Source organism: Carassius carassius, chromosome 2 (assembly GCF_963082965.1).
Source record: "Carassius carassius chromosome 2, fCarCar2.1, whole genome shotgun sequence".
NCBI lineage: Eukaryota > Metazoa > Chordata > Actinopteri > Cypriniformes > Cyprinidae > Carassius > Carassius carassius.
In genome coordinates, this window is record NC_081756.1 from 44,030,455 (window position 1) to 44,043,405 (window position 12,951).

At 36.7% G+C, this 12,951-nt stretch overlaps 1 protein-coding gene across 1 annotated transcript in view; it reads right to left on the reverse strand.

Moving 5' to 3' along the window:
- Positions 1 to 1,595: 1,595 nt before the first annotated feature.
- LOC132110478 (polypeptide N-acetylgalactosaminyltransferase 18-like) overlaps positions 1,596 to 12,951 on the reverse strand; it is a 131,406-nt gene continuing 120,050 nt past the window's right edge. Inside the window, exons 10-11 of the mRNA XM_059517119.1 lie at positions 11,822 to 11,986; positions 1,596 to 2,250 (exon numbers count right to left, since the gene is read on the reverse strand). Of these exons, the coding sequence (XP_059373102.1) occupies positions 2,104 to 2,250; positions 11,822 to 11,986 (312 nt within the window). The 3' untranslated portion in view covers positions 1,596 to 2,103. The remainder of the gene's footprint in view (positions 2,251 to 11,821; positions 11,987 to 12,951) is intronic.

Consider the following 12,951-nt stretch of genomic DNA (forward strand, 5'->3'; position numbering starts at 1 on the left):
CTGTCGCTCCTCATCCTTAAATCTTACGGTGGCCGAGAAAGATCAACACGCTGCAACTTAAGAAAACACATGCAAATTGAAAAAACATCAGCAAATGAAGAAATCATCTTCATCAGTTTGACAACACTAGTGTTGCAAATCAACACAACACATGCATATAACGAAACGAGCTGCAAATCATCACAAGTTCACAACACATGCAAATGTGTTATTTATTTGCTGGTGTTTTTTCAATTTGCATGTGTTTTCTTAAATTGCAGCGCGTTGAGCTATCTCGGCCACCGTACAATCTCCTTTTCTCTCACCTCGTCTGTCCTACCCCCAGGTTCCCGCAGGTCTCCGTGAGCGGTCTGCCGAATTTGATTGGGCACACAGGCCTGACATCAACTGTAAAACTGAGAGACATTTGTTTGTTATTGTTATCTATGGGATAGTTATAATTATTGTATTGTAGCAGGGTTTCCTCTGCTATCCCGAACAAAAATATAACCTAATTTTGGCTTGTGATCCACCAGTTATGAACCACTACTGTAAAATACATATATTGTGATCTTGACAGAATGTTTTGGTGAATGCAGCAAGTGCATCCCATGTATCTGAAGAAACAAACACTGAGCGAGAGCCGGTGTTCAACCAAACCACTGCAACCTGGTCTCACAGGATTCCGTGAAATGTCCACGGGTCCTTAACTCAAAATCCGTGAAGCCATCACGGAATTGCCCCAAATTCTGTGACGTGGCCACGGATATAGCTCCAAAGCAAGTCAGTGACACTGACCTTCCGTGGTCCACACACGTATACCCGTTTCAATGACGGAGTACAGAACTCGCTCAACGGATGTGCTGTCTCATTTTGAAACGCAACATTTGAAGTATTTGTTTCTTTTCCAACATCAAATGCCATAATGACGTTAACCTGACAGTTATTGTAGCAATTGCATTGTTCTGTCATCATAAAAATTATATTTGTTTCAGTTAGCCTAACCAAAGTCCCGTGATGGCACCACGGACCTCAACAACCTGACCTCACTCACTGGAGGTTGTAATGTTGCTGGCTTGATTAGAAACTTAAAAGCTTTATGTCGAGTGTGTTGCAATGGCATGTAATTAACTTGACATTTTGTCTTGTCCTGTCATCATAGACTCCAGTTTGATGGCGTTTTAAACACATATTGATCACTTGGCTATAGTCAGAATTAAAATCTGGGTTGTGCCACAAGGTTGTTGGGGTCCGTGGTGCCATCACGGGACTTTGGTTAGGCTAACTGAAACAAACTGAATTTTTATGATGACAGGACTATGCAATAGCTACAATAACATAGAGGTTAACGTCTTTATGGTATTTGGTGTCGGAAAATAAATAAATCCCAGACAGCAAGCGGTGTCGGCCCAGATCCGGCCCGAATGGATTTCACGCGGGCCAGTTGTGGGCCGGATCTGGGCCAACACTATATTGCTGTCTGGGATACTTAAACCACTGATGCTGTGAGGAATTACCTAATCTGTCATAAAATCTACAGCTCTGTCTGTTTATAGGAATGGTGGTACAAATTCTTGTGTAGAAAAATGTAGATCAGCAGAACTCACAAATCGTCTTAGCATTTGTTCTTTTTACTGCCATTAATTATAAATACTGAGAATATTTACTATACATGTAGATATAAAATTGATAAAGTTGATTGAATCTAGATATGTTCCAACATATTGGCATGTCCCAAAAATTTACAGAGTTATTTCAAAATAATCTCAACCTACAAACCTGAGACACTAGAAAGAAATACAGCAAGAACGTTGCCAAAGCCTTACTACATAGTAGCAATTATGGCTTCATTGTGTGCATTTGAGCTGGTACAACCTTCAAGTCAAGACAAAACCAAGTATACCTTGCACAAGATAAATCTCAGTACAGTGTAGAACCTCATAAATACACAATGCAATTTCTGCCAAATGTGGCTTATCGGTATGCCCAAGTATAGTAGCTAGGAAAAATTTTTAACATTTATCATATAATGTCAAAGTCAGAGACATCCAGGTGCTTTAGCTTGTCATCATTCTTCATTGCAGTCCACCCAGATCCAAATATTCTTCAGTCTTGACGGTAACATCATAAGGTGCTACCAGGCAACATATTGGTAATGATCCAGTTCTGGCCAGTGCATTTTTGCAGCATAAGCTGATATCCAAACTCATTGTCATTGTTCTCCAAAAGTTCAAGGCATCGCTTTGACTTTGTATTCTGGATGGAGCCTCCCTGAAGAAAAGAGAAAGAAAATAGATATATTTCATTACAGAGTTCCCTGTCTGTGCCCAGGCATGTTTCAGTGTAGTTGGAACTGTCAGGGTTTCATCCATCTTCCCACAAAATTCCCTTTCACTGTGGATAACCTTTCACACTTAATGTTCAGAAAAATCTCATCTGGCATCACAGCCTGATTTGTGAGAGAAAATGCAGTTATTCATACATAACATAAGCATTTTGGATAGATACTGAAATAAAGAATTTAAAGGAATAATTCACCCAAAAAAGAAAACAATAACTGAAAATGTAAACATGCCCAGGCCATTCAAGATGTAGAGGAGTTTGTTTCTTTATCAGAACAGACATCAAGAAATTTAGCATTACATCACTTGCTCACCAATGGATCTTCTGCAGTGAATGGGTGCCGTCAGAATGAGAGTCCAAACAGCTAATAAGCATCATAATATTCCATAATTAATCCACACCACTCCAATCCATCAATTAACATATTGTGATGCAAAAATCTGTTTGTTTGTAAGAAACAAATATCTTATTAAGGCAATACAGACGACAATGTTGTCAAAACGATCACTGTTCCCTGGGTCCTTGCAAACAACAAAAATTTGCTGTATTATACATGCCAGGCCAGTAGATGGATATAGACATGCCTGTGCACATACCTACTTCACTGTTTTCACAAATGAATGCTTTTGTAATTTACACTGACACCATAATGGTATAATTTTCTGAAACTTGCACTTTGAAACCCATTTTCAAAAGTTAGCTTTTTCAGGCCCCCATGCCGCTGTTGTGTAAATGAACGCCAAAATACATAAAGTTTTCCAGTTTTAGTGGAAATCAGTGTTGTGTAAATGCCCCCTTACTTTGTAAACAGTGTTTGATCTGTCCATAATTCTCTCCTGATTCAGACAAAATGACTTTTTCACTGGAGAAAGCAATATTATGAATATAGGAATTTATTACAAACACAAAGTTTTTTGCTTCAGTGGAGTCGTGGATTACTTGTGAATTATTGTGATGTTTTTTCAGCTGTTTAGACACTTTGGACACATTCTAACGGCACCCATTCACTGCAGAGGATCCACTCGTGAGCAAGCAATGCTTGATTTCTCCGAATCTGTTCTGATGAACAAACAAACATCTATATCTTAGATGGCCTGAGGGTGAGTAAATGTTTAGCAGATTTTCATTTGTGGATAAACTATTCCTTTAAAGGGTAAATGTATTTACAGATCTTTAGAAATCTTTACAAATCCTTTATATCATAAATATATTTCTATAGGCAGGTTTTATAATCATGTATTATATTCTTGAGCCCTTAACCTCAAGCCTACCTTAAACCTTACCACTTTTCAACTACACAAAAACAGACAAATGTATAGTAGCAATGAGCTTAATTACAGATTTTTAAAGTGAAATTAAAACTGTAATTTGCTGAAAACTGTCCCCAGATCTGTCCATCAAGGTCGTCATATTGAAAAAGATTCAAATACCACAGTGTCAAAAGCTGGCATTTAACAGTTGGTCACAATACATGCCAGAGCCAATGCACTTGATGTCTTTGACCTCAAATCTGTGGAGTAACAACTGAAGAGGAAAATTTCAAAATCAAATCAAGCCATGATTTGAATTTGATTTTGGATTTGAATAAACGTGATCACACTGAACATATCTGTCTTTTCTATAAATCAATAAAATCAGCCTATAAATTCTACCAAATCAATATTCTATGAACTAAAAAGTATTTTAATAATAACATTGTCACATCTCTAAAGTTGTAAATTAGTGATATGCTTTTTAGATGCTGTTGACACTGTATATTAATTATGTAAATTTAAGTATCCACGTCATCATACTAAAATGTATTTGTGCTACTGCTTTACATACAAATACTGATTTTTATATTTATACAATTCAATTCCTATTAATATTATTATTATTATGGGATGAAATGCCACACAATCATAATCTTCAAAGATTTTGAGGCCCATAAAGAGAATAACATGAGGAGGTGGAAAGTTTGGGTCAAGACATAAACACTTTAAAGACATCAGGCACATCAAATTCATCTTCATCTTTTGTCTTCTCTTCTGAAAGCGCTTGATAGAGTTACAGCTGGTGCATCTGAGAGGAAACAGCAGCACTGTAGGCTTAGAAATGAGAGAGCAAGCTAAGAGCTAGAGGGAAGCATCCGCACTGATCTCAAGCCGGGAAAGATGGGAGTGCAGGACTGAGATAGGGTGGCCGCATTTCTCACTACCAGCATTCATTTTAGCTTGCTTTTCACAGAAGAGAACGCCTGTTTCCTTAAGAACCGGCTTTATTTGGTCTCAGTACCGCAGACTCCCTCTTGCTCTTTGAGAGGGGTTCAAGGAGTCCCACACAGCTGTGTGTCAGGAGGTCTGCAGATCAGTCTCTAACTGTTTCCTTATGAAGGGTGTTATCTGAAGCCTATCATGTGCACTCCGCTGCCTCTAAGTTTACGAGAACAATAAGTCATACAGCTACAAGCATTACAGTTTAGCAGGTCAATAGTGTCTGTGCTTCTAGAAGATATAGCTGTGGATCAAGGCATTCCTAGTGTTGACTTCCTAGAAGAATGTAAACACTGTGACTCTATGACGCTCCAACCAGTGTTATTTAACATGATTGTTACTAGACTGTTACAGTCAATATTTTGAATTAGATTTCATTTTGTATCTACTTACGTATTTATTTATTTAAATAAATGTCTATATAGTTTTTATTAAAGTTATTTATGAAAATGACAAAAGTTGTTTATTTCAAGTAATTTTTAAGGTTTTTTTTTTTTTTGTATGAACAACAGAAATGCCACTTTCTTGTAGAGCTGGGTGAACAATGTTATCACTTTATATTAGGGCTGTGCAAGTTAACACATTATCGAATTAGCATATTAACGCATTAATTGATTAACGCAGACAATTATTTTATTGCACGTTAATGCAGTTTTTTATTATTCTGAAAGTCCATTGCTCACTGGCTCTGAATACACATAGAGATAAACCATGGGTCTCAGGAGGGGTGAGATGTTAATCAGCACTGGCTTGGGATGGGTGTCATCACGCATCTCAACCAATGAGAGCATTTGTGGTGGGCCTAAGACTGCAGCAGCACAGTGCTTACATGAAACGCTCACGACTTCATAAGTGGGAAACAGGAAGTTTCCGATATGCGCTTGAAGGCAGCAGAGAAGCACTCTCGCTCAACACAGTGGAGTGCATCGTTTTGTTAACTCTGTGGTTTATTATTTTGAGTCGTTTGGAACACGGTAACACACATGGCTCTCTTACAATATATTACTTTACAGATCTATCACTCTTGCCACACAGAAATGTTCACGCAATTATGCTGCACGTATCATACGTTCCACACTCCACTCACTACATGAGTACCGCACCCGAGCCCAACTGAACTGCGCTCGGCTCGGTGTTCATCTTCAGTTTGAGTACATGAATTACTCCGGGATATTGGTTTGTTTGAACTCAGAGGGAGTGTCAGCCACATTAAAAAATTGACCAGCTTAAGTCATTTGTGGATTAATGCGTATTGGAGATGCAAACCGTTTAAAACAATTCAGTTCGATTTGGTGAACTGGTTCAAAAAGATCCGGTTGCATCAAATGATTCGTTCGCAAACCGGATATCACAAACTGCTTTGTTTTGAACTCTCTCACACAACAGACACGGAAGAGAAGACAATGCTGAATAAAGTCATAGTTTTTGCTATTTTTGGACTAAAATGTATTTTCGATGCTTCAAAAAATTCTAACTGACCCTCTGATGTCACATGGACTACTTTGATGATGTTTTTCTTACCTTTCTGGACATGGACAGTATACCGTTCACACAGCTCCAATGGAGGGACTGAGAGCTCTCGGACTAAATCTTAAATATCTTAAACTGTGTTCCAAAGTTAAAAGGAGGTCTTACGGGTTTGGAACAACACGAGGGTAAGTTATTAATGACATAATTTTGCTATTTGGGTAAACTATCCCTTTAAGTACTAAACTCAATGTCTTTTTGAAGTACTGATGTGGTTTTCTCTTTCCCAGTTTTTCCTTTCAAGATCAAAATTCTTCTTACTTTCTTACATTTGTCCAATTATATCATTGTTTTAAACTACGATGAACACCTGTAAGTCAAAGATAAAACTAGACAAAATGCAAGATGCAATTTTAGTGTAACTCATGATGCTTTCTTCTGACATGACAGTCTTTAAAGTCCTTATACTTTTGGTTAAAATTTAGCAAAACTTGGCAAGAAGCCTTGAACCATAATAAGTAACGCTGTTCACTGTCATTTTATTGATACTGCTGACAGTTCTTGAGCAGCTAAAAGTTTTGAAAGTCATTGATTTCAAAGAATTATGCTCAACTTTGAGCTTGAATAATTAAACTTATTGAGGAACTGAACGTTTTTTTCATCATTAAGGGTTATTTCTGAGGCTTATTTCAACATCCGAAGGTTACTTCATTGTTTTTAAAAATTAAGCTCACATATTTTTTTTTCTTGACAAATACAGAGAGAACAAAAACAGCTTCAATGACATTTAAAGAAACATTCTTAGCCAAGGTTTTTCTTTGAAGCTAATGAAATCAGAACAAAACAAGGTGAAGTTTGTATTGTTTTTTGCCCATTGTTTGTTCTCTGAAAAGAGTATCCTAATTTCACCCTTATTTGTCACACACTTGTGGCACTTGTTTTAGTACGTCTGCTTCAGCTACCTAGAGCACAAATGTTCCACTCATAATGATGCATAAGAAGTGTGTTAAAGGTTACAGGTTTCCAAAGTCTTTAAAGTGATTCATTCAAGCATGGGGAATCTAACATGGCGGTGTTCATCCAGCTGTAGGCATAGGGCAAATACGAAGGGCAACTCTAAATCAGCCCATAACTTGAATTGTTGTGCATCATTGACTGATGTCGACATGAAGGATCTCTCACATTCTCATCAATTCGCTATAAATAATTGGTCAACTAGCTGTTATAAGAATTGCCTTGTTTTCTTAAATAAGGTCTAAGAAGTGAACCAACATGGGAATTTAATATTGATCCAGTCTATTTTAGTGATGATGTGTGCATGTGAGTGTGAGATTGAGGTTAGACTGGAGCATTACCTTCAGCCATAGCTAATGTGAGATACATACACAGACACAAAAGGCTGTCAGCGAGGCAGCCGAAGTTACAAATGGCAAGCAATAAGACAAACTAATTAATGAGAGTAACCGGCACATATTTCAGTGAATAACATCATCCTCTTTCCTAAAAAGAACAAAAATAACTCCAATAAATACAGTAGAGGCTCACATACAGTACAAAATTAATTAATGATTAATTAATGATTAATGATTATAAATGATTAATGATTAAAAATGGAAGAAAAACTCTAAAGTATATGGCAAAATATACTTTGGATGAAATGGAAAAAAATAAACATGTTACAATGATGAAAAAATATAATATAATATAATATAATATAATATAATATAATATAATATAATATAATATAATAAAAGTGAAAGTGACATTCAGCCAAGTATGGTGACCCATACTCAGAATCTGTGCTCTGCATTTAACCCATCCAAAGTGCACACACACACAGAGCAGTGAACACACACACACACACACTGTGAACACACACCCGGAGCAGTGGGCAGCCATTAATGCAGCGGAGCCCGGGGAGCAGTTGGTGGTTTGATGCCTTGCTCAAGGGCACCTAAGTCGTGTTATTGCCGGCCAGAGATTCGAACCCACAACCCTAGGGCTAGGAGTCAAGTGTTCCTGTAGCTCAATTGGTAGAGCACTGCGCTATCAAGCCTAAGGTTGGGGAACACATGATAGGTAAAAATTGATAGCCTGAATGCACTGTAAGTCGCTTTGGATAAAAGCTTCTGCTAAATGCATAAATTTAATTTTAATTTAATTTTAGGAGTCAAGCTCTCTAACCACTAGGCCACGACTTCCCCCATATATAATATAATATAATATGTACAAATACAGTATTAAATATTTGTAATATTATTTACTGTATATATAGAAATATAGTTACAAAAGGCTCTATATTATTAATATAGGGATGTCTAAAGGGGACCCCTTCAGCTGTGACTATATTCCTTCTGCAGGAAGATGATGGCTGCGTCTGAAAAACCTCAGGCAGTTCCCTTGCTGCCTCACTGCCTTGTCAGTCAGTGACTAAACAGACAGCATCAGTGTATGAAAATACCTCTTAAGTAAACATCTGTCAGACAGGCATCCAAGGCTCCATAACATCATGTTTAATGATCTAGAACAAATTCAAATGAGCTTTAGAGATAACGGAGCAAATCTTTATTTTCTACACTGCTTTATTTTCTGGTAAAAAAAAAAAAAAATCTGGGATATTAGGATATACCTTGCTTCTTTCTTACCAGTGTCATTTTAGTATTATTATATTAATATAGTTTTCATAAAAACGCTGAAGTACATTTAATTTTATATTAGGGTTTATTTTAGGTAAAATATTACTATTTTTTTTTTTTTTTAGTTTTTGTTTAATTGTAGGTTTTATTTATCTCCACCATGCCATTTTTTTATATTTTATTTCAATAAAAATAATAATAATAATAAAAAAATAATAATAATAATAACTTGATGTTTTAGTTTCAGCAATAACAGCCCTGCTGCTTACCTTTATTCAGTAAGTGCAAAGGCAGCATTTTTCAGTATATACATAATTAATAAAGATTTGACAATAAATTGCCCCAGTTACTATAAAAATTGTATTTACTTATGAAATAGCACCTGTCATGTTATAAAATATGAAAGTCCTTTTGTCTCTGGATCTCAGACGAGGTTTGGGAGGCTTTGAAAACACAACTTTAAGGCTATATTTAATCAGCTGGTTTCCTTATCCAGCAACCAAAGAGCAAATCTAAACTGTTTACCATTACACTCATGGCTTATCTTCATTATTTGAACTCACAGGATTTAGGGGAATAATAGAGTTGATGATGCGTTTGAGCTTTACATTTGAAAGGAGCTGAGGAATGTATTACTCCATCTGACCTTTGTAGCTCTAATTAGAGGTCCAGAAGAGAACTAATGACCAAATACTCCTCCACAAAAGACTTCTTAAAAAAATATATTTAATCTTACTTATTTACAGGCTTCTCTCTTGTATTATAAAATGTTCTCACTCCTGAGGTACCGAGATAAAAACAGTAAGTACTAGGGCAAAGAGCTCTATATGTCAAAATGTAGATGTGCCTCCTAGCGTCTTTAGGGTCATGCAGGTTTGTTTTCATTGAGAAACCTTTGCCTTTATTACACTTTTGCAAAGGGCATCAAAATTAATTTTTCATTTTGATTCAGCAATATTAATTAGTTTGTAGTGATTAATATTTCAATCTCTTGTCTTCTCAAGGAACTCTGCTCTACTGAAGTATTGTGTTTTGTTAGCATTTTCTTTTTTAGTTGGATGACTAAAACGTGAACTTCATCAACATCAACTTTCATCATGGCAGTCACTCTTAGGGCCCTATCAGACACCCAGCGACGCAAGGAGTGTGTTTGCTAGTTTCAGTCCAGTGCCGTTCGCATTTTCCCGTCCAGCGCCACATCGTTTAATTAGCAAATGCATTTGCGCTCATTTGTGCGCCCATGGGCATGCTGGTCTAAAAAGAGGTGTGTTCAGGTGCATTGCTTATTTTAAGGGGCTGAAAATAGACTGCGCCATAGACCAACTCAAACCTGGTCTAGAGTTAGGCACAATGTTTTTTCTTTGTTATTTAAAGAGTGTGTTAGTATAGGCGGGTCCACAACAAGCGTACACGCTGCTTATGAAACACAGGGACGCACAGCAGCACACAAACATGCCAAATATAAAAAATTTAAGGATTGCAATGCATAATAATTGTTTGTAGGCTAGTTAAATATATATTAAATTAAATTAAATTGAATTAAAAATAAAATTTATGCATTTAGCAGACGCTTTTATCCAAAGCGACTTACAGTGCATTCAGGCTATCAATTTTTACCTATTATGTGTTCCCGGGGAATCGAACCCCCAACCTTGCGCTTGATAGTGTAATGCTCTACCAATTGAGCTAAAGGAACACTATATATATATAAATGACTACATGTCATAATGGATAGTCATTGCATGTATCAGAATTAGGCTATCTATTTGCTCGCACACGAGCAGACGCGTTCTGTCTTTGCGCTTGCCAAATTCCGCCATGTAAATAGCAAATCCGTCATGGCACGAGCGCAACTGGCTCTTAAAGGGAATGGAAGATGAGACTCTAATTGGTTTATTGCACGTTACGCCCAAAAAACACCCATTACTCATTAAGAGAATAGGGACAACCCGTTTAGACAATGTGCCCGGGCATGCCAACCACTTTTTCTGTCGTTAAATTAGCAAAAGTGGATTTGGACACGCCCTGAGTGCACTTGCGCCGTGCACTTTACACTTTGCGTTTAGATCGTTAAAATAGGGCCCTTAAACCCTGTCCCTGACAAAACATAAAACTTCACGTGGAGCAGAACTACAAAAACATCAGCTTAAAAATATGCAGCCCAATATATCACCCCTACTTTTTCAGATACATATAACTAACAGTCTGGAATTACAAGCAGGATATTGTAAGAAATTAACAGAATATTTTACCCAAAGATGAAAATTTTGATTCTCAGGCCATTCAAGATATAGATGAGATATCTTCATCTAAACAGATATTGAGAAATGTTTTATTATGTCTCTCGGTCACCAGTGGATCCTCTGCAGTGAATAGGTGTCGTCAGAATGAGAGTTCAAACAGTTGATAAAAACATCACAATAATCCACACCACTTCAGTCCATGAATTAATGTCTAAACAAAACGTAAAAAGCTGCATGTTTGTAAGATATAACTACATCTTTGAGGTGTTTTAACTTTAAACCGTCACTGGGAAATATAAAAGCCCTCCAGAGAAAAAGTCCATCCTCTGTTGTCCGCTCACATCAAAATCAACCAACATATCAATTTAGAACTATTCTAGACTGTTTTTGCATGTAATGGGTGCTTGATCTGTGGCTATATAAATTTCCTTATTCACATGAGATGACCGTTTCACTTGGAGACAGCAACATTATGGATGAAAAACTCGTATTTTAGCTGGAAGTAGCATCTTAATGCTGAATTTGTTAATTATAAACAAAGCTTTTTGCCTCAGAAGATGTTAATTGTTGGACTGGAGTCATATGAAATACTTGTTGATTATTGTGATGTTTTTATCTGTTGTTTGGACTCTCATTCTGACGGCACCCATTCACTGCAGAGGATCCATTGGTGACCAATTGATGTAATGTTACATTTCTCCAAATCTGTTTTGATGAAGAAACAAACTAATATGCATCTTGGATGATCAAAGGGTGAGTACATTTTCAGCAATTTTTTCTTTGAGATGAGCCAGTCACTTTATGAAGATATAAAAACTGAATGCAGTTTACGAAAGTGTCAGCATTCAACACCTTGGGAATAAGAAAGCTGAACGCAGACGGTGCAGCAGGTGTGCATTACCTGAGTAAAACGCCAGTGGAGCTTCATGCGTTTAGCCACAGCATAGCTGCACTCAATGAGCCGTGGCCGACCGTTCACATCCACCAGGCACTTGTTGTCATCATCGTCAATAGTGGGGCTCAAGATGCCCATGAATAACTGCTGAGTGCTGGTGTAGTATACATTCTGCAATGACAGAGCAGACTTGTTAATAAAACCAGGCTACAGAGTAAACGTCTGGCAGCAAACAGTCACTTCACATTTATAAGCTACTGTGGAAGATTACAAGGGCAGGCAATTGAACTGTTTAATAAATGTCTATATCTCATGTCATGAGACATCTCCATGCAGCAGACCATGAAAACACATAAGCTAAAGGTGAGATTTCAAATCAACTCAAGATGGAGGGCACATTTTAATGATTTAAAACATATTATGAAGAATTCTGGTATACTCTGAAACTAAAGGAAAAAAAGGCAGCACACGAAATTACAGCGCGCATAAAGAATGACTCATGCGACCCATTTAAGTAAGGGGTAATTTAAATGAATGAATGAATAAATAAATATGAACTATTATAACAAGTTATAAAATATGAACTTATTATTTTCCCCAACTATTATTAAAAATATTCCATGCTTATGAGTCACATGTCTGAGACATTCTTTATGTACTCTACTATAGGACTTTAATAATTCACATTTTCTCTCTTCACCCACAATTTACAAAGCATTTATTTGATATGTTAACATTTTGATGTTTCATATGTGGATGCTTTAAATATAAATAATTATTATTGAATAAAGTTTGGGTATATGCTAATAAACCTATTCCACTCGTCAAGTGGCAGGATTTTTTTCTTTCTTTCTTTCTGTCTTTTTTTTTTTTGATTTGCCATACTAGTATAATTCTCTTTGTTGACTTGTTGACTAAGCAATTTATTATTCATGGTATACAAGTGAGGGCTAGCATTCTGCATTACACACACTCATACCGAATCTCAGTGCATTAACACTTCAGAAAAGATGGTCACATTTAGCCTCTACCAAACATGCCTGTACTTTTGCAGAGAAAAACACCTTTATAAGCATTGTATTGAAGGGGTCATATCATACATATTTATCAGTGTATTTTTTCCATGTGATCCACTT